This window comes from Eptesicus fuscus, chromosome 6, assembly GCF_027574615.1.
Source record: "Eptesicus fuscus isolate TK198812 chromosome 6, DD_ASM_mEF_20220401, whole genome shotgun sequence".
Taxonomy (NCBI): domain Eukaryota; kingdom Metazoa; phylum Chordata; class Mammalia; order Chiroptera; family Vespertilionidae; genus Eptesicus; species Eptesicus fuscus.
The window spans coordinates 41551709-41575045 of record NC_072478.1 but is presented as its reverse complement, the minus strand read 5'-3'; the positions used below and the strand labels follow the sequence as shown (position 1 = coordinate 41575045).

Sequence of the window (23337 nt, the reverse complement as noted above, 5' to 3'; positions counted from 1 at the left end):
TGGATCAGGGTGGGAGTTCCCTTGGGATGTGGGGTGGCCTGGGTGAGGGGCCTATTGTGGTTTGCAGGCTGGCCACGCCCCCCGGCGACCCAAGCAGAGGCCCTGGTATCTGGGATTTATTTATCTTCTTTAAATGAAACTTTGTAGCCTTGAGTGGAGCCAAGCCTCCTGCTTGCTCCGTGGCTGCAGCCATTTTTGTTGGGATTTATTTATCTTCTATCATTGAAACTTTGTAGCCTTGAGTGGAGGCCTAGGCCTGCCAGGGTATGCGGAAAGCTTGGCTTCCTCCATCGCCAGGGGCAACTCAAGCCTCCTGCTCTCTCCAGCTCTGTGGCTGCTGCCATTTTTGTTGGGATTTATTTATCTTCTATAATTGAAACTTTGTAGCCTTGAGTGGAGGCCTAGGCCAGCCAGGGTGTGCAAGAAGCTTGGCTTCCTCCATTACCGGGAAACCCAAGCCTCCTGTTCGCTCCATGGCCACAGCCATCTTGGTTGGGTTAATTTGCATACTCGCTCCTGATTGGCTTGTGGGTGTGTCTTGTGGGTATAGTGGAGTGATGGTTAATTTGCATATTACTCTTTTATTAGATAGGATTAAGTTAGAATATAGTTTTTAAATGTAGTAGTTGCAAATTCTAACATATCTTTTTCAAAGAAGTGCAATTTTAATATTTTATTTTGATTTATTTATTGTTTGTTGTTTTTTACAGATTAATGACTTCCGAGTTTTTAAAGAATTCTAGTTCTATAAGGAGAACTCCATTGAAAACTACTGCTTCTCACTATTTAGGGACTTTGAAAGTCTTGGATCAAAAGTCCTCACACAAACAGAACAAAGAACCTGACAAAGCAGATAACATAAGGGCAGCTGTTTATCAGGTAAAAAAGTAATAACAACAATAATAATAATTATAAGAACTAATCACAGCCCTAACCTGTTTGGCTCAGTGGATAGAGCATCAACCTGCGGACTCAAGGGTCCCAGGTTCCACTCCGGTCAAGGGCATGTACCTTGGTTGCAGGCACACCCCAGTAGGGGGTGTGCAGGAGGCAGCAGATAGATGTTTCTCTCATCAATGTTTCTAACTCTCTTTCCCTCTCCCTTCCTCTCTGTAAAAAATTAATATATATATAAAAAATATAATATATATATATATAAAAGAAATAATTGCATAAGGTTACCTGTTTATCAAGGAACAAAATTACCCTGTCAGAAATGATGATTTAATATTTAATTTATTGGAAATATTTTTTTATAATACCTGAGCAATCTTTATATATTGGAATATTATCGGAAAAAGAAAAATGATACTAGTTTATATAGAATTTATAAAATCTATTTTGATTTCTATAGTTTTTAATATAATATTTCAGAAATATATAAGAACTCAAATTTATTTGGGAAACTTTGAATATCATAGCTTTATTCTTGTTCTCACAGGAGTGGTTAGAGAAGAAAAATGTAAAAATACATGAAAAGCACAGAATTAAAAGGATTGAAAGTGAAAATTCAAGGATCCAAAATGAGCAGGTATTGTGAAACATAATAAAAAATATTCTAGATTTTTAAGTCAGTAAAATATCTCAATATTAAGTATTTCTACATCAACTTTTTTTTTTAAATGGCAGAGTAACTTGTATATAAAAGAAGTGATTTCTGATTTTCTCTGGAGCTTCATACATTTTTAGCTTGATATAAATATGTTATAGCTGTTTTATATAAAAAACAGATACACAGATTTTTATTTTTTATATGTGGGGAATAGCTTTGGCACTACTGATTATGAACTTAGTTATTGCTTGTGACTACCTACCTACTTCACTCTTAAAATTTGATTTCAATCTTACAACTTAGCCAAGAATATAAAGGGTCATCAACATTAACCTTCAGTTTTCCTTTTTCTAACTTGGATTTCATACGTATCTTTTAAGACCAGCCCCTACCTGAGCTCTTGATCCATATCCTTCCCATTGACTGGAGCTGAATTCTTGTTTAATTCTCTCCTGTGTTTCAAGCTCTGCCTTTAACTCCTACTTGATAGCCTACAACATGCTGAATCCTTTCCCATCTTCTAAAATAAAAGTCCTGAAAAAAACCCAGCAACAACAAAAAATTTCATTATGCTGTATAGTACTTAAGTAGGTTTAGAAAGAAATTTCTCAAACACAGTACTGTGTGGAGCAGCCTTGAAGGGAGCGTGTCTGTACACCTGTCACCACGTTTGCAGCATCTTACTGCTGTGGTCAGTGCCAGACACTTCTCAGTTGATCTTCACAGCTCAGTAAGTTAGATAGTCCTTTTACTTCTAAATTATGTTATCTCCATAATAAGGCTTTATATCACTTAATGTTAACCAATATTAAGGCAGGCATGGGATATTTTGGGATTAGATGGAAGTAAGTAAAGTAATAACATACTTGCTAATAACACTCACCTACATATTTTCCAGTCTGCCACATATTCACCATTTGGAGTATGTTTATGTAGTAAGAATTTTATGCTTTGATGTCAAACAAAACTCTGTTCAAAGCAAAGATCTGCAGCTTACTGTGTGATGTGGCCAAATTCCCTTACTCAGACTTCCTTTATAAGCCTAGCACTTTGCTGTCTATCTTTTACTTAAATATTTTATTATGAACATTTTACAGTACTACTGAGTCTGTTACAGATTATGTTGCTAATGTTTGTGTACACTTTGAAAAAAAATTGTTTTCCTTTCCATGAATAATAATAGATCAATAGCTGATAAAATGTATTTTTGTAAAGGACATTTTAAAATACGAATAATTCAGAATATATTTTTCATAAATTAATTTGTATAAACCATTCTAAATAAATTATCTGCTTTGAAACATAATTTCTATATATGATGCATATCAAGGAAATTAAAGCTAAATATATTTGGGGGTATATTTACATTTGTCTAGCTATTTGTGCATACATATATAACTATCCACTTTTTCTCCCAAATAGAAAAGAGCTGCGAAGAGAGAAGAAGCCTTAGCATCATTTGAGGCCTGGAAGGCTATGAAGGAAAAGGAAGCTAAGAAAATAGCTGCAAAAAAAAGGCTTGAGGACAAAAACAAGAAAAAAACTGAAGAAGAAAATGTTGCGAGAAAAGAAGAAGCACAACATGTACTCGACAGCTTTGAATATATTCATTTATTTTAAATATTTGAAATCTAAATTCGTGATTGACTGTGTTTTTACTGATTTTATAATATTCATAATAAATCAGAAAATCATTCTGGACTTTTTCAGGCTTTTGAAAGATGGAAGGAAAAAAAGATGGAATATCTTAAGGAGAAAAATAAAAAAGAAAAAGAATATGAAAGAGCAAAGAAACAGAAGGAGGAGGAAACTATTGCTGAGAAAAAGAAAGACAACCAAACTGCTGTGGAAAAATGGTAATCCAAAATAATATTTTGACAGATTTTAAATGGATAGCACTCTAGGATTTCTAAAAATTATTTACTTGAAATTTACTAATGCATCTCAATCTCATTATTTCAAAGATATATTAGGAAATCTTTATTATATGTTCTCCTTTAACTTTCCAGTGTTTTATACTATCCTACATAGGAATGAAAAAAAGGAAGCTTTTTTCAAAGAAAAGGGGAAAGAGAAAATCAGTGAGAAAAGGAAAGAAGAACTGAAAAGAGCTGAGAAAAAAGATAAAGATAAACAAGCTATTGATGAATATGAAAAATGGCTGGTAGGTTTTGTTTGCTAATGCACTTACTATATACTAGAGGCCCAAAGCACGAAGATTCGTGCAAGAATGGGCCTTCCTTCCCCTGGCTGCCTGCACCACCTACACTCTGCCCGGAGCCGTCTTTCTGCCTTCCCACGCTGCCCCGAGGCCCGGAGCTGCTGGGGTGGTCCAGGATGCCTGCGTCATCGCCATGGTGATGACGCAAGCATCCCGCCCCGCCCCCTGCTGTTTGACCTGTGTATGCAAATTAACCCACCACCTTTGTTGGGTTAATTTGCATACTCACTCCTGATTGGCTGGTGGGCGTCATGAAGGTATAGTCAATTAGCATGTTGCTCTTTTATTAGTGTAGATTTTCAATGTATTTTTTGTGTGATTTTTTTGTCCCTCATTTAAGTTCTATTTGTCCCTGCCTACTGACCATTTCTATCTGGAAGCTACCCTATTGAATTCATTCTCTTGTTTCTCACTTCTCTGCCTTCCTTCTCTATGTCACTTGTTGACTCTTTTTTCCACTGGTGTTCTGTTTCCATGGCATGCAAGGTCTCATAATCTTATTCATCTACCTTTTATTCTCATCTGGTATCCTACTCCTATCTTCCACCAACTTTTATTCACACTGGGTCTCTTATTTCTGCTCACATCCACAGTTTTTCCCCCTTGTCAGAGCTCCCACACCTGTTCTTTCCCCTTGAAATGCTCTTTCTTCAATGCATATCATGAGTGGTTTCTCTTATCCATCATGTCTCACTTTCAAATGACTTTTCCTGAATCCACTTATCTTTGAAAGTGCTCCCTTTTGTTCTTTAGCAAGCATAGCAGTTTGTTTATATGTTTTATAAAAATTCACATAATTTGGATTGCCTGTTCTTTAATTGCTTATTAACAATACTGTCCATTGTACAAGTTACCTGAGGAAGAAGGGTCATATATGTGTGTTTGGATTTTATAATCACTTTATGCATGGTACCCTGAATAGGATCTCAGTGCTTAACAGTTGAACGAATAAATACAAATTGAAGCAGTATAGTACCAGTAGCAGTAGAATAATAGACCCACAGGACACCTCAGCACCCATTACAAGTAAGGATGTGCTATATGTATATTAAAGTAACATGAATTAATGAGTGCAAGGAAATAACAATCGGGATTTTTTGTGTGACAATTGGACATAAATCACTTCTCAGAATTACCTTACAGCAATAGAAACTCCAAACAAATGAAGTGTTAAAAATAAAATGCCAGAGAGTAGAACTAAAAGAAAATAAAATGTAATATTTATCAAATCGCATGGTAATGAGATCCTTTTAAAAATCTAAAAGTGTTATAAGAAATAACAAAAGAAAACATTAAATTTAAAATCATTAATATATCAAAATAAAAAGCTTAGGTGTTGATTGGAGGGTTAATTCTTACAGCCTCTTTGGAGAATAAATTTTCCAGCAGAGTTGAACATATTCTTACCCTACAAATGAGCAGTTTCATTCCTGCACAACATGTACATGGAGAGAAAATCTTGGATTATAAACACAAGAAATAAACAGGGTTGTTTACTATCATTGTCTGTATGGAGGGAGAAATGAGAACATGTCTTGAACAAAAAAATTAATTCATAAATTTTTATATGTTGATGGAATTCTGTACATCAGGGAACTATAGCTACAGCTCTATGTAGATGAATCTTAGGAATATGATTAATTAAAAAGGAAGTGACAACAGAAAATATAGCACAATACCTTTCAGTATAAATTTTAGAAACCTGCAAAACAAAATTATGTGTTGTTCTGGCATAAATACATATATAATAAAAGTATTAAGAGATGCAATGATAGGCCCCAAGTTCAGAGTAATGGTTAGTTCATTGGGGTGGAGAGGAAGAAAGGTGAGATGAGGAAGTGCATAAAAGTATTGGTCATGTTTTATTTCATAAGGCCTCACAGGTTTTGATTACATCACTCTTTAAACTGTTGTGTGTGCCTGAAATATTTATCTTATTTTTTTGTAAAAATCAAGGACTAAAATAATGTAAATAAAATGTTTGCTGCAAAGCTAATATTTATTATATGATAACTAGAGGCCTGGTGCACGGATTCGTGCACTGGTGGGGTCCCTCAGCCCGGCCTGCGCCCTAGCAATCCAGGACCCCTCAGGGGATGTCAGACTGCTGGTTTCAGCCTGATACCCGCAGGCCAGGGAAACCAGCAGTCCAACATCCCCCGAGAGATGTAGTAGTGCGGGAAGCGAGGAGCCTGAGCCTGGGCCAGGCGCTGAGCCACTTCCGCTCATCCTGACCCCGCTGTGCCTGCCACCGCCACCAGCCGTGAGCTTGGTGTCTCGTGCCCACCGGTCAGCTGAGTGGCGCTCCCGCTGTGGGAGCGCACTGACCACCAGGGGGCAGCTCCTACATTGAGCATCTGCCCCCTGGTGGTCAGTGCACGTCATAGCAACCAGTCGAATGGATGACCGGTTGCTTAGGGTTTTATATATGTAAATATGTAACTTGCTAAAAATTAAAAGCTCTGATACCCATACAGTTAAGATGACCCATAATTGAGCAAAAAACTTACAAAAGGGCTAAAGAAATAAAAATGTGCTCAAGCTTAAAAATAAGCAAAGAAACATGAGGCTCAATTTTCAACTGTTTGTAAAAGATCTGAAGTATTCCTTGCTGCCATGGCCTGTTCAACCTTTGTAACCAGTAAATATATTTCTGAGAACTAACTTAGATCAATTATTATCTTTGAGTTATGGAATTACAGGTTTTTTTTCCTGCTTTACATAATTCTTTTTAAATATCACTTTTAATATTTAAAAAATTAATTGATGCATTAATACCTATTGGTAGTATGTATACTTATAAATTAGCAATATTCCCTAGTTGCTATTTCTTTATAACCAATTAAACTAGGAAATGAAATTTAAATATAATGGATTATTTTGTTCTGTTTATACATGTATATAAATTTATAGTTTTCTCTTTTCTCTTTAGGAAAAGAAAGAAAGGCAGGAAAGAATGGAACGAAAAGGAAAGAAACGTCACTCCTTTCTTGAAAATGAAGCACTTCCTCCATGGAGTCCTCCAAGCAGAACTGTGTTCTCAAAAGTGATTTGATAATTCTACTTCTTACATTATTTAGTTATTAATTCAGTAATGTTAGCGATAGGTTTAAAATTATGTATCCAGTTATTTATAGTTAGAATAGTTTATTTTAAATTAAATGCCAGCCACTTCTGCTGATCATAAAAAGTATGCTTTTGAGTTTAACCAGTGAAAACATTGAAAGTGGTTTTTGAACTACAGATAAAACTGCCTCAAATGAAAAGCTCTAATCATCAGAAGGCTCTTACCTTTAAAATACCCTTTATCATGTCCTGAGGATTCTTACAGTCAGGTGATCAGTGATCACTTTCACTATGCTGTTTATGTTATTTAAGTATGTTTGTTCCCAGTAGTAAAAAGGAAACCATCTAGATACAATAATTATGGAAATAATTGAATTTATATATGATTGTACATCTAGATTCAGGTTTTTAAATGAACGGTTGCTGGGGAGTATGAATATATTATTTCTTCTAAAATTGATCTTTAGCTCAAAGCAGTTGCATTTGCACTTTGTAAGCTAGAGTTTTGGTCAACTGAGGGAGTAGTTCAGTAGAATGCTAATCATTGAAGTATTTTATTTTAACAATTCTGCCTTTTGTTTTAATATGAATGAACTTTACCTGTTCTAGGCTTATGTGACAATCACAGGCACTTTGTCATGAGCAGACCTCTGAAATTTGTCTTTTTAAATTTTATCTCGCTTTATTGTTTCAGTGATACCAAAAAGATATCTATTCCATGGCAGTGATATACTCACACATTAGTTATGGAAATTCCGCAAGAGTTCAAGGTCATTATCACTATTACTAGAGGTCTGGTGCATGAAATTTGTGCACGGGGTGGGGCAGCGAGGGGGAGTCCCTCAGCCCAACCTGCACCCTCTCCAGTCTGGGAGCCCTCAGGGGATATCCAACTGCCAGTTGACATCCTGTGGGATCGGGCCTAAACTGGTAGTTGGACATCCCTCTCGCAATCGAGGACCTCTGGCTCCTAACCGCTCACCTGCCTGCCTTCCCTAACCACTCTACATGCCTTCCTAATCCCCCTAACTGTCCCCCCCCCCCCCCCCCCACTGGCCTGGTACCCCTAACTGCCCTCCCCTGCCGGCCTGGTCGCCCCTATTAACTTTTTTTTTTTTTTTAATCTTATCCCTTTCACACACAATTGTATTTCACTTCCTTATTGGCTTCTCCCTCTCACACAATTTTTCTCTCTCCTTTATGTACACTTTTTCCTACTGACTCATCATTTATAAACTTTTCTTTCCTCCTTATTTCCTACTTCTGTTCCATCATCCTTCTTCCCATCTTTCTCCTACCCTCCTTCCCTCCCCACATTCCTTCTTTCCTTTATCTTTACCCCTGCCCTCCCTCCCCTTTTCCTTCCTTCCCACCTGAATTTTTTTCTTCACTTCCTCCCTTGGACCTGCTTTGCTCCCTCCCCCATTTCTTCCTTCTTCCCATTCTCCTTTTAAGCTCTACTGGCTCCCCTTTAAAACTTTTCTTCCCTCCCTCTTTCTCTCTCATCCCACCTTTCCCATACATTCTTCTCTACTTACTTCCACTGTTTTAATATCTATCTACCTGCCTAATTATTCACTATCATTTATCTTTTTTCTTTTCTGACTCTTACTTTTAAAATCTGTCCCCAGTACACAACTATACTTCATTTTCGTTATAGCTCCTACAGTTCACTCATACATCTAACTCTGCTCTCTACTGACTCCTTTATAAAGTTCTTCCCTCCCACCCCCCCTCCCTTCTTAAAGCTCCATTCAGGGGGGCGTTAACCCCCAGCCCAGGGCTCAGCCCTGGCCAGGTGTTTGCCGCCCCGCCCCCTTCCCCGACGTCCCCTCCACTGTCCTGCTCCCATTCCCTGCCTGGGACGCCCGGCCCGGCGATGGTGGCTGAGGCCCGAGCAGCCTGGGCGCTGCTGCTGCTGTGAAGCAGGAGCGCCTCCGCCCAGAAGGCCTCGGACTGTCCACCACTCCGTCCTGGACCCGTGGGCGCCTCCCCACCAACAGCCCATGCCGGGGGCCACTGCCCTCCTCCTGCGTCTGGACGGGCCCCCGCCCCACCCCTCGCCGGGCACACCTGCTCCCCCGCCCCCTTGCGGTCGCTACCTCCTCCTGCGTGCAGCCCTGCGTTTCCTTCCCTTTTCCATTCCTGCGTCTTTTTCTTGTTCCCTTTCTGTATTTCTCTTTCTCCTCTCGGCCTGTCTGCATGCAGACCTGCCTTCCTCTCCCTCTCCTTTCTTATCTCCTCCTATCGCATCCTATCCTACCCTGGGCCTTGGAGCTGCCTGAGCAGAGGGTGGGGCCACAGCCTGCTGATCTGGTCATGACATGATGCTGTAACGGATAATTTGCATATTTCCCTATTATTAGTATAGATGATTTTCCAAACTAACGCCATAAAGGTGATAAAGGCAATTTTTGTTCTTTAATCCAGAGTCTTACAGCTTGTATTTGGAAAATAGCTGTATAGGAAGGTAATTTGTAAAAAATGTCCAATCAGTTTTTACTTATTAGATCTCTGCATATCCTTGTATTAATTGGACTCATACTTGAACTGGACAGCTAGTTTATCACAGACCAAGTGAACACTCTTGGAGTTGAAATGCTACTTTAGCCAACGTGCAATGCAATAATGGATGAGAAGAGCAGTTACTATTTATTAAGCACATATTTTATTCTCTCTGCTGGATCTTTACAAATGTTATTTCCATCTTTACAACTCATCAGGGTAGGTATTATTAGTCCCATTTTGCAGATAAAAATACTGAGACTCAGAGAAATCAAATAAGTTGCCACACACTGAGCATGTGACTGAGTTGGATTAGATAGACCTGATTAAGTGGGTCACCCTCCAGAAGACTCATGCCCGTTTCATGCTCTCATGTGGAGAATTTTCTCAAGCCCTCTGTGTTATATCAATCTTACAAACACATTTTACCTCTCAGATCCTACAATCACGTATTATTATCCAGAGATTATCTTTCACTTAAGAAATAGCTGTAGACTTCTATAAAATAAAAACAAAATTCATAATATTTAAGGATTTAGTCAAATGCTTTGTATTTAGTATTAGAATGTTAGAAAACCCAGCAGGTTATGGAACATAGGCGTTGAGATAGTCACTCAGGAAGATAGTCACAGTCTGGGAATTAATCTTGGTACAGTGAATATGCAAGGTAAGAAAGATGTCATGGATTCCTTTGTAAGGTCACATCAGTGCTACAGACAAATAACATTTTTATACAGCCTGAACTAGGAGAATACTTCATGAAATTGACATTATTACCAGCAACATGTATTATCAACATGGAATTTAGGGCCTCTTACTCATCTGTGTGTCCCCCATAGTACCAAACAGTGCCTACCAGAATAGATTGCTAAGTGCTTATTGTATCAAATTAGCTGTTCAGAGCTAAAAAGATATTTGCAAATTCCAGGAATTAAAAGGAAAGATAGAAAAAAAGGATAGCTACTTTTATGGCTGTGAGATCATAAATGTGTCAGAGATTTCACATTAATATTTATTTCAGCTTCCTGATCATTTTCTTCTACATTATCACATTCAGTGGGTTACTATTATCACCTCTAAGTTGTCAGAATTGAATGAAGTTAATTAATGTAAAGCATATGGCACATATGGCTTAATAGATGTTCATTTTTTTCATTATTGACTACCATGAGCCCTATATTTCCCTATTTCGTATATATAAGAAGGTTAACATACATGGGGTTGATAATGGCTATTTGACATATATAAGAAGAAATCTTTGCTTTCTTGGTCAGTCTAGGTCATAGCACTCAAAAGAGAGTATGGAGGTGACCTGTACTTAGGGACCTCCTAAAAACAAATCTAATTTCTTAGCATTGCTTGTGAGGTAGGATATAAAGGGAAGTTGAGATGTTTGCAAAGATCCAACAAGCAATTTCCTTCAAAAGAATACTTTTGTCTTACTTTGGTTATTTATATATATATATATATTATTTATATATATATATATACACACACACATATACAAATTCCTGCTTATAGCAACCAGTGCTGATTGAATTATCTAGTTGAATGAAGTCAACTCTTCTCCTGTAGCAGAAATAAAGCTGACTTTTGGGAGCTAGGCAAAAATATAGTACTCTTTACCTTCTGAGATTTCAAGGGGAGAATCAAGCCTGGTAATAGTCTCTTGAATATATTCATCTATTTAAAGGATATGTTTACCCCATATTTCCTTTAAAAGTCTCAAATATCAGTGTACATCAGTGGTTTTTAACTGGTATGCCACAAGAATTTTTATAACATGTCCCTATTTAGTCAGGGACACTGACCTCTTTTCCCTTAGATTGTCAAATAAAAAAATGACAATAGCCAACACTATGATAGCCATCCAGTGTGAATGAATAATAACAAATTTTTTTTGGTCAGATTGGCAAAACATATATATTTTTGGTGTACTGCAGAATTTTAGTAATTAGTTTATGTGTGCCATGAGATAAAAACGATTGAAAATTGCTGATGTAGAAATTTGCTGATTAAGTTTTCATTAATTTATAATATAAGGGAATTTTAATTCAAATTAACATAGGGTAAGCCTATAGATTTTCAGATTATTAAATTGTATTATTACTTAAAGAATTCTGACATGTCAAAGTAAAGGAAATAGAAATTTAATGAGTATTTAAAAATATTACCAAAAAACATTTCCCTAGAAATTTAAGTATTAGTAATAAAATAATTTTTATGCAGAATTTAAGTTTCAATAATCAAGAAAATAATAGTGTTACATAAGTAAACAACACAGCATTTTAGATCAGAAGGAGGTTAAAGTTTTCTAAATGAAAGAAATTAACTGAAGGAATAACAATATTCTAGTGGTTTATAGACCATCATATTTTTCAAGTGTTAGTAGTGCACTTACTCTTTTAAATAGTATTGAAACGGATATTTTTCACTGTTGCCAAAGCAGTATCTGAAAGTAGTTAGGTGTCCACAGTTGTATGCAATTTAGAGTGACATAAGTATTCATCTAAAGGGAATGTTAATAATTTAATAATCATGACCCAATCTTTTTTTCTAAATTGAAGAATCTGATTCCCAAAGACTGACTTGCCCAAGCTCACACAACCACTATAAGAAATCTGGATTAGAACTCAGGTATCAGGCTTCCCAGTTGTACTCTGCCTACCATTTACAATTTTGATAATCTGATAAAACGTCCAGACTAATTTTTGTAACTGGTCATTACTGGTTGAATTTTATCCTCTCAGATGTGCCCTTATTTTTCCACTATCTCCGTAACTGTCCACCAGACCAAAGCAGGGCACCTACCCTACCACTTATAGTGTGAAGATATACTAAAGTTTAAGTCCTGGGTCATGGGCTAAGACAGTGATGGTGAACCTCTGACACGCGTGTCAGTGCCATTTCTGATGACACGCGGCCCCTGAGGCGGCCGCATGCCGAGGATGAAACATTTATGTTATTTAAACTATAAATATCGCGAAATAATGTTTTTTCCTCAAAGTGACACACTACCCGAGTTATGCTCAGTTTTTTGGCGAAGTTTGACACACCAAGCTCAAAAGGTTGCCCATCACTGGGCTAAGATATAGTAGAGAAAAGGAATTTCACAAAATAGGAAAAATTGCATGCTAGTCAAAATAGTTCCCAAGAGTAAACTAGTACAGGAAACATATTTTCCTCATTTAATCTTGGCTCTGATTTCAGGAGTGCTACATTTAAAAATAATTAAACCCATATGTTTTCATTCTACACAAAGCAAACTTATCAATTTTCCTGCCTCTTAAGTACATTGGCTCACAGAATAAAAAATGCTTAACTCTCAGAGACTTCTGAATTCTCTTACTTTAAAATTCCAGGTGATTTGATTATTTTAAATTATATATGTTACAAGTAATTGTATAATATTAACTTGGGTGAACACAGTTCTTGGTTGTTGAACTTGGGATGTTAAGAATTATTTGAGGAGATGTATTTAATGTCTGCTTTTTTATCTAGCATATTTTCATGTAATGCTTAATTAAAGTGAACCATTCAAGATTTACTTTATTGGGTGATATTATTTATTGACTGTGCCAAAATTTAATTTCATAATATTAGGAAATGTGGTATGAATTTTACTTGTGGGCTAAAGATGAAATGATATTATGTTGATATACCTTTTATTAGAAACTAGAGGCCCAGTGCACGAAATTTGTGCACAGGGGGTGGAGGGTCCCTCAGCCTGGCCTGCAGGCTCTCCAATCTGGGACCCCTTGGGGGATGTCCGACTGCTGGTTTAGGCCCAATCCCACAGGGATCCCTGTGGATCAGGCCCAAACTTGCAGCCGGATATCCCTCTCGCAATCAGGAACTGCTGGTTCCTAACCACTCACCTACCTGCCGACCTGACCCCCCTAACTGCTCTGCCCTGCTGGCCTGATCGCCCTAACTGCTCTGTCCTGCTGGCCTGATCCCCCTAGCTGCTCTCCTCTGCCGGCCTGATCCTGCTAGCTGCTCTCCCCTGCCAGCCTGATCCCCCTAACTGCTCTCCCCTGCTGGCCTGATCCCCTAACCGCTCTCCCTGGCCAGCCTGATTGCCCTAGATGCTCTCCCCTGATGGCCTGATCCCCCTAGCTGCTCTCCCCTGCCGGCCTGATCCCCCTAGCTGCTCTCATCTGCTGGCCTGATCCTGCTAGCTGCTCTCTCCCCTGCCAGCCTGATCCCCCTAACTGCTCTCCCCTGCCGGCTTGATCATCCCTAACTACCTCTGCCTCAGTCCAACCACCATGGCTTTGTCTGGAAGGACATCCAGAAGGTCATCTGGAAGATGTCTGGTCTAATTAGCATATTACCCTTTTATTAGTATAGATGACTGAGAATTTGGATATAAAACTTTTTTTTTTTTTTACTTAAAACATTACACAAACTACAAAGGTAATGTAAGATTATATAATTATCAAATGAAAAATAGAAATAGTAAAAGTTACCTACATTCCCATCCCCTAAAGACAATCATAGTTAATATACTATGTACTCCTCCAATTTTTAGTTACCAGTGCATTTTCCTGTTCTGAAATTAAGCTGAATGTGAAGGTAGACATGATTTTCTCTATTTTTCTCCCTGTCTCTCTGTTTTTGTGTCTCACTCCATGCTACCTATATGTGTGTATACATATATATGCGTGTGCATGTATAATACAGAACACATGCACATACATGCATATATGCATAACATTTTTTATTCTTTAACATAGAAATGAAACCACACAATTGGTAACCAGGTTTTTCTACTCAACAACATGTAATGAACATATTTCCACACTATCATAGCTTTTTAACAGCAGGAATGTAGGTTGCAGTGGAGTAATCTTTGATGCTGTAACTATATAATTTATTTAACATTTTGGGGCAATTTGTTTTCTGACAAATATTTACTATAATAAGTAACAATACAGTAAACATCCTTGTATTCAATATCCTTGATATTAGAGATGGTAGACCTTATTAAATCTATAAAATGAATAGAGAATTTATAATATTAAGGAGTTACTCAAACATGTTGTAGCCAGTGTTAGAATATCAGAAAACCTAGCAGATTATGGCACACAGGCTTTGAGGTAGTCACTCAAGAGGGTCACAGTCTGAGAATTAACTTTCGCTGCAGTGTGTATGCAAGGATGTCATGGGTCACTCTGTAAGGTCATATCAGTGCTATTGGTAAATAAAACAAATTTCATAAAGTTAGAAACATTTTTATATTTCCAGAACTATAAGACATGGAATGGGAGTTAGTTAATGGGCATAGAATTTCAGCTCCGCAAGATGAAAAGATTACTAGAGATTCGAAGCAAAATAATGTAAATGTGTAACACTATGAACTGTAAACTTAAGAATGGTTGCAATGGTAAAATTTACCCCAATTTTTAAAAATTGCACAGCAAAACAAACAAATGAACAACATAAAAGCTTACCCGTTCATTTATAGGAAAAATATAGAGAAAACTTCACCCCTTATTATAGAATATGTCTTTTATGGTCTAATCAACTTTCTCATACCAGATGACCCATCACTGACTCAATTACAGATGCTAGGAGAATGTCATATGCTGATGGGCTTAGACCTAGACTGACTGATGAGAAACAAAGCAACAATTCACCTAAACCTTATAATAACTTTCAGACTTTTTTTTCTTGGTATTTTTTCCACTTAATTTTTTTGAGATAAGTTTCAGGTTCTTTTTAAGCTTTGAAAACAAAATTATTATTTTGGGTAGAATTGCCATAACCATGCATAATAATAAAATCCTTTGGTTTAAAAAGATAGGATCAAACCAATCCATTTCCAGAGAATAATTAATGTTCACTTGTAGTTTTGTATGTTTATCTATTTATCTTTTTAAAATAATTAACCTTCTGATGTTCATGGGGGAAAAAAATAGCAGTTGTGAGATACAGAAATGATTTCCACAATATTCTGTATAATATGAAAGCCCAGTAATTGGACTGGATATGCCAAGTGTTAATCTATGTAGTGAGTATAACTGTATGGATAAAGCAAAGTTCTGCCCTTCGTAGTTTATATTCTAGTTGGGAAAAGAAACACTGAACAAACAAACAAGTACATACTGTAATGTCCATCAGTACTAAATACAATCACCTCTTACCAGGGTAAGGTAGAGAAATATAGGCTAATGTGTAGGATCATCAGAGCTCTGTCTGAAGAGAATAATTCTAAGCAAAAACCTAAAAGAAGTGAATGACAAACCATGCAAGTACCTGGAGGAACAGCACTGGGACCTATAGGGCTTCATGGGGCACGATACAGACTTTGATTTCATTATAAAAATCCTACCTAATAATAGAGCAATATGCAAATTGACCATACCTTCGCTATGCCCACGATTGGCCAGGAGGCGCGGGGGGGGTAGGAGTCAGGGTGGCCCGGGTAGCCGATTGGGCTGGTGGGATGCTGAGCTCGCGTTGCCAGCGGCGGCGCGAGCTCAGCGTCTGCACCATGGCTGTGCTGCGGCACAGAAGGGGCCTCTGAGGCAGTGAGCCCACATCCTGCTGCCGACCATCAAAAGCGGGGAGCTGGGTGTCCACTCTGGCACCAGCAGACAGACACCCAGCTCCCCCGTGATCGAAAGTGAAAGCAGGGGAGCTGGGTGTCTGTCCACTCCGGCACCAGGCCAAGCCTCCAGCGGAGGCTTTTGAAAGGCCTGGTGCACCAGCGGACAGACAGCCAGCTCCCCCGCGATCAAAAGCTGGGAGCTGTGTGTCCGCTCCAGCACAGGCGGACCCCCTGCCATCAAAAGAGGGGAGCAGGCTGCCAGCAGTGTCCGCGGAGCGTGCTAGGCTTTGCGGGGCAGTGGATATGGCCTGGATGGCAGGTTAGGCCTAGGGGACCCTACCCTAGGGGCCTCTAGTCATAATATAAAATTGGAGAATTAGCAGCAACCTCACAAGATCTTAACATAGAAAGTTTCCATAGACAGTTGGGTGGACTTTAGGGAGGAAGAATGAGGTATTAGGAAGACTTTGCAATTATTCAGGAGGAAGATGATAGTGGTGTATGTCCTCAAATTCCAGTTGTTTTAAGGGAGAAGCTGTAGGATTTACTGATAGGTTAGATGAAAGTATAGGGGGGAAAAGAAGGATGGGCTGAGCAACTGAATAGTGGTGTTATTTATTAAACTAGGAACACTGGGAAGTCAAGTTTGGGAGGGAAATAAAGAGGTTTTTTTTGGTTTTTTTTTGTAAATGTTAATTCCCAAAAGAGATGTAGCAAGTTTGGATATTAAAACCAAAGGAGAAAAGCTCTAGAATTATAAATTTGGGCATCACCAACATACAGATGGTATGGTATAAAGTAATGGGATTAGATGAGATTACCTAGAGAGTGAGTATAGTAGAGAAGAAAAGAGGATCCCAGACAAAATACTAGTGATACCAAACAAGTGGGTTTGGCTGCCTGCTGCAAATTGAGACAGGTGCTGATGCAAAAGGAAAGAAGTTTATTCAGGTGCAGTTGTGGGAGAATGGTGGACTCAAAGATGTCTCAAAGACCATCTCGTCTTCCTGCTCATCAAGTCTGGTTCTTATAGGGATAAGTAGGGGAGGGCTTTTCTTTTTTTTTTTTTTTGCCTATCCAGTTATCTTGCTATTTTGGGTACTGGAGCCCTATCCTTCATCTTTCTAGTCCTTGGTGCCCTCAGTGCAACCCCTTCCCCATGCCATCTTGGCCCATGGGGAGACTCCCCTGTCTCCCTGACTGTCTAAGGTATCAGGGTCAGTGGGGAGTGGAGGAGGGTCTGCAGGACACCTCAGGAAGTCTGAAGATACCACAGCCTTCAGCCTGCCTTCCCATGCTGGAAATAGCACCCACACATCCAGGGGAGCTGGTGTATTCCAGCGCACCTGCACCCTCTACACAGCCCCACAGCCCGCCCCTCTGACTCTCTATGGTACCACTAGGGTGACCCAACATTTAGAAGTGAGAAAGAGGAAAATACAGAACACATGAGACTGAGAAATATGGTCCAGAGTGGTAAGAATAAATCCTGGAGAGGTGGATTCCATGGAAATCAATGGAATAAAGTATTTCAAGAAGAATGATGCAGAGTTTCAAATCTTTTTGATAGATCATGTGATCAGGATCCTGACCATTGACCTATTTAGTAAAACAGAAGTCAATGTAGCCTATAATTATGATTTCAACAGGGAGATGGGATGAAGACCTGATTAGAGAGTTTCTAAAGAAAGAAGGGGAAACAGGAAATTGATTTAGAAGTATTAATCTCTCTCTATATATATGCTTTCCTGTAATTGGGAACAGAAAATTGGGAGGGGTTATCATAGCTAAGGGATGTAGGGTCAAGGTTGAGATTATTTTTTTTTAAGATGAAGTATTTATAGCTTATTTGCAATACTTAACAAAAATGAAAGAGATGCTTCATGTGCTTTTAAAGGCAATTCCTATTATAGAAATAAACTAATTTAGATGAAAATTATCTATGCCATTCTGACAATAATGTTAGTATTTTCCCCCTCTGCAAGCACAATTTAATAAGAAAAATATTTTGAGTAATAAATTAAAATGCAATGCCTGTATATCATGAATAGTTGATGCCTGTCAAGTATTATATTAACCAACCATAAAACTAAGCAATAATACATGTTTGTTTGGAATTTTATGCACAAAATTTTTATTTACAGACAAAAATGCACGGCTTTTGAAAAAATTCCCTAAGTAACAATTATGTTTATTTGGAAATTCATTTAAATAATTACAATTCACTATATATTCACATGTAATTACAGAAAATGGTTTAAATAAATATATCCACATACATTATTTTTATGTTGAAGGAAACGTTTTCAAGGAAAGTAGAATATATAAATACTATGGATGCATGCCATCCAAATTTTTATCACTGGTTGAATGTCTTAGCTTAAACTACCCCCACATCAAAAAAGAAAGAAAATGTAAACTTTCAAGGAAGTGATTATTATTATCATCCATGAGACAGGACAGAAAATGAAAATGGTCATAAATGTAATAAAGGTAGCTTCCAGATGTGTTTGATTGTATAAAAGGTAGCTTCCAGATGTGTTTGATTGTATAAAAGGTAGCTTCTAGATTGTGTTTGATTGTATATTTTTTTTTATACAGGAGAGTTGCTTAATTAGAAACCACTAGGAAGATAAATAAAAAAGAAGCTAATGTCTTCTTTTTTGCCATTACACTTTCATTTATTTTGCTAGAAGTTTCTTTCATTCCCAACTTCTTCCTTGTAAAATTCACACATTTCCATGAGCTACTTCAAATCCTTTGTAAAAGAAGGCTTAGAATAAAGAGCAAAATTGTCTAGTGTATTTCTTAGAGAGCAGAGGTGAATATAGCTCTTTTTTTTAATGAATTTTGAAACCAGGTGATTGGAAATATGCTTTAATATAGCTTTATGGCTATGTTTCCTCAAGCAATACTGTCCAAATCCATTGGAAATGGACTTTATTTGGAGAATCTTGTTTTCTTCTGACAGTATATCTGGTTTCTTGTAGGTCCAATTTTAATCAGGTAGCAATGGTATTGTTACAGTTTGTTTGTTTGTTTTTAAAATATATTTTATTGATTTTTTACAGAGAGGAAAGGAGAGGGATAGAGAGTTAGAAACATCGATCAGCTGCCTCCTGCACACCTCCCACTGGGGATGTGCCCACAACCAAGGTACATGCCCTTGACCGGAATCGAACCTGGGACCCTTCAGTCCGCAGACCGACGCTCTATCCACTGAGCCAAACCGGTTTTGGCTACAGTTTTAAATAAATGAATTGTAGGAAACAAACCTTCCCAATAAAAAAAATCCCATGTATTTGCTCAGAGGATACAGCTGTAATACAGAAAAGAAGGTGCAATGTGGAGAGAAAGTAATGTTTTAAAACATGGCATGCTCTGGGAGGATTTTTCTGTAGCACAAATCCTCACACTATTTGTCAATGCCATTTAAAAAACAAATTATTAAGCTCCTTAGAAAGGAAATTATTTTGATATAACTCAATTAAATTAGAATGCCCATTAAAAGCATGCATAGCTCAAATTACATGACCTGTCCTGGAATTTAATACTTTACCAGGAAATAAACAACCTTGTCTTTCCAAATTAAACTGAAGGCCACCACTGGGCTTCTCTTCCCTTCTTTTTATCTTTCTTATTGAACTTCATTTTCTGTTTCCCAGAATTCTGTAGAAGATGCTCTGGCAGCTGGCAGTATTTTTAGTTGACTTAAAGATGATATTGCTGACATGCTGAACTACTATGTTTATACTTTTTTGACTTGGCAAATGAATTGGGATACATGCAGGAAATGTGTTTATTCTATTTAAAAATCTTCTTTTAAAGGAACCATGTTAAATGACATATTTCAAAAGCACTCATAAGCAATTGCCCCAAATTGCTGCCTATTGTTTTCTGCTCATAGAATTTCTCTCAGGGCCTATAAAAATCACACCTCTTGCATATAATAGTCAAATGTTCATCCTTAAAAATTTTATCCTGCAGACTCTCAACCTTTTTTTTTTTTCATGGTTGGAAAATTAATTCCCCGATTTATTATTTTGAGCCATCTATAGGAACCCATAGAACTCACAGGATCACCTAAGAATATTTGAGTAATTCATAAGAATACAGTTGTGCACTGAAACAGATAAACAAAGAAACTTCTTGAAATATTTTGTCATTTGTTTTTCAAACTATGCCATTTTCTGCAAGTTTTCAATAAAATTGAATTATAATGCCTTCAGATAGAAATAACTTCTAAATTTAGAAGTTAGAGAATGGTTAACTCCACTGAATTTGAAATCGGACCCATTAAAGCTCATTGAGCTTACTTGTTTCATTTTTCCCCCCTCTGGACAGAGTGCAGTGGCCGACTGAAGGCAGAATCCAAGCCCAGAGACCTTTACTCACATGCGCAGTTTGGTGATAACAACTACTCAGCGCAAGTCGACTGTGAATGGCTGTTAGTGTCATAACGGGGCTCGTGACTCAAGTTATCCTTCCTGATTTTCGAAGTGGAAGAAGAAGCTGACTGTGGCTATAACTAACCTGAGCTCTTTGGTGGTCTTGATTCAACAGCGGTGGGACTTGGTGATTCTGTGGATCAGGGGTAAAGACAGTACCAACAGGATACCATTGCCATGATAAAAATGCCTATTGATTCATGATTGACGTGTAACATATACAAAACAGCACTTTTTTTACAAAAAAAAAAATTATATTAATTATAACACACCTTCTCACTTCTTACCATTTCTCATCTCTGGTGAATTTGGTCGATGATATCAAATGAGACAGATGAATTCGGTAATGATAACTTCTTGTTACTGTCCTCATTCTAAATTTTATATTCTTGGTTTTATAGTTCAATAAACATTAAAAAAATTTAATCATATAAATGAAATATACTTAAACACACACATTTGACAGTGTTGTCACTTTCCTAAATTAAAGCATAAAATCAAAAAGAATATGCACCCCATTCAGATGGACATTTTCTTTTCAACAAATATGTCTGGTGGGAGTGGATGGTCCACCGCAGGTGTGGGGATCAGCTGGATGTTGTTCAACTGCAGGGTGTCACTGTGCACAGGACACATTGCCAGATATAGGCCAGAGCGTGTCACCATGAGAAATAAGGAAAAGGAAAGCTTAAAGTTTACTCAGTGCTTTCTTTCCCAGAATCCACTGCATCAATATCAAATGGTTTTCTGAATATATATTTTAGTTTGAAATTAATTCCAATTTTTTACTGTCTATCAGTATCTATTACTTAAATAATACCATTAAACTCCTGTCCAAATACAAACTGAAATGAAACCAAAGAATGTACATGCTTATATGCATAGCCCGTGGACAGGGGCAGTCGGGTAGTGAAGCCTTGGGGGATGAGTAGGGGCTGGAAGGAGGGGGGGAATGGGAGATATCTGTGATACTATCACAATAAAAATATATTAAAAATAAAAAGAGAAAACTGATTACATAAAAAAAAGGGAAAGAAACAACAAGTAGTGTAGGGTTGCTAACAACAGGTAGTATAGGATTGCTATCCTGTACATAGATAAAAAATGAGATAAAAATAAAGAGAAAGGAACATTTTTTTCAGACATGGGTGGTCATGGGGTTTGAGCAAATTTTTAAATCATAAAAAAACACACAAAACAATAACAGGTTTCTACATAGAAGAGAGGAATTTTAAAAAGATGAAACTTGTGATCCAAAATGCTGATGTAAGATACTGGGCTACAATTCAAAAGAAGATAGTGAAGAATGACTTTAAGGAAAACAGGGAATTGTGTGGGCTGGGAGGTTTCTCTGAGACAGAGATGGCAGGCAGGGCCAGACTGGGTATTTCCCTCTAACTCTGCTTGGGAATATTAAGCTGGCACAGAGCTTACACATAGTTTTTAAAAAGTGCATATTAACATTAATATTGTTCAGGGTTCAAATCTTTAAAAACTGTTTTGAGGTTTTAAAAACTGTTGCTTCACAAAGCATAGTGCATTTTTACACCCATGTTTGCTACTGTATTAATGCGTGAAACAACTGAATAGAGTAAAATATTTGAAATGTTATTCTCATCTGTTGGGCGGTTCATAAATCTATGTGAACAGCTATTACAATTACAATTCAGCATTATATTACATGTATTTTTGAAATGAGTTTGGTGTCTATTTCTTCCCTAGGGGTTAGAGACATGGTTTTAATCCAGGGAAAGACCCATTCTCTAATAAGAAGTTATGCACCCTGGCATATGTCAATAGTAAGCAAGTCATAGATGTTCAAATTGTCAAGTACTAAGTCAATTAATGCAGTTTATATAATTATTTTTAGATGCAAAGTTATGCACGATGGCCAAATAAACAGAAAACAGCCATTTATGAACAGAACAGCTGCATAAAAACTACTGGGGTGGCAGTGTTGGAAAGCTGCCCACTGCCTTCACTAGCAGAAAGGGGTGGACAAGGAACCCGGAAGGCTGGTCAACCTTGAGGCTCTGGCAAGGGTCAGAGCCATACACCCACTGTCTGGTGGAGACAAAGGGAGCTGAAGCAACTTCCACCTTTTAGTCTCACGTAAATCCTTGCCAATGGGCTATCATGGAGCTATTACTGGAAATTGCCTAAGGGCTATAGGTGGATCCCAAACCTGAATAAAAGGGATCTCAAGGCCAGAGCAAAGCGGAGTCCTCTCTTGGGCTTCCGCCTGGTCCCCAATTCCTAAATTAATATGTTCTTGTCTAGTCTCTTTCATTTGTGTGCGGCTTCCTCCAGAGCCTGAACCCTGAACCTGAACCCTGAATCACGCGGGATGTGGGGCATTCGCATGGCAGAGTTCTGCAGCACATCCCCTCTGTTCCATTTCTGGCACAGCTCGTTGGTGATGAATCGCTAGGATTTTTTCTGTTAGTGACAGTTTGTAAGAACATGGTGGATAACCACACCTAACTGTAATTTCTTCCAAACAAAACAAAATGTATAAGAAAGATGCCAGAGATATTATGAGAGTCTGTCAAGTTAGTTCTACAGAATTTATGTGACTCTTTTACCTGTTCCCAAAGAGGAGAAAACCCACACAGTCTGTGTTAGAGCTGATTCTATTCACGGTAGTTTGATTTAGGTCCTCCCTCCATGCTTAAGGCACATGTTCCTTTCTTGCTTCAGAGAAAATAAGCTTAAAATTCCTCATAATACACATGGCCACCTATGACTCTTTTAAAAAGTGCTTTGGAGGGGTTACTCAAACATTTTTTTAAAGATCTGCCATGGATCAGTCCACCTTGCAAAACACAGCTTTCAGCATTAATATAACTGGACCCCTTGGAAGGAATTCAACATGAGTCACCTTACAACATATATTTCTCGGGTACTTCTTGATTTTTGTGCAAGACTGAACTTCTTTTAGATGCACATAAGGATGCATGTACTTAATAATGATGCTCTGTGGTTCATT

At 37.8% G+C, this 23337-nt stretch overlaps 1 protein-coding gene and 1 long non-coding RNA gene across 2 annotated transcripts in view; one reads left to right on the top strand and one right to left on the bottom strand.

Moving 5' to 3' along the window:
• LOC129149448 (uncharacterized) overlaps positions 1–2077 on the bottom strand; it is a 102780-nt gene extending 100703 nt beyond the window's left edge. The window contains exon 1 of the long non-coding RNA XR_008556341.1: positions 1945–2077. This is a non-coding gene — a long non-coding RNA (uncharacterized LOC129149448). The remainder of the gene's footprint in view (positions 1–1944) is intronic.
• The window catches only part of MAP9 (microtubule associated protein 9), a 34167-nt gene extending 13876 nt beyond the window's left edge, over positions 1–20291 (top strand). The window contains exons 8-14 of the mRNA XM_054717656.1: positions 711–879; positions 1442–1531; positions 2975–3136; positions 3263–3408; positions 3584–3716; positions 6706–6819; positions 20245–20291. Of these exons, the coding sequence (XP_054573631.1) occupies positions 711–879; positions 1442–1531; positions 2975–3136; positions 3263–3408; positions 3584–3716; positions 6706–6819; positions 20245–20262 (832 nt within the window). The 3' untranslated portion in view covers positions 20263–20291. The remainder of the gene's footprint in view (positions 1–710; positions 880–1441; positions 1532–2974; positions 3137–3262; positions 3409–3583; positions 3717–6705; positions 6820–20244) is intronic.
• The last annotated feature ends 3046 nt before the right edge of the window (positions 20292–23337 follow it).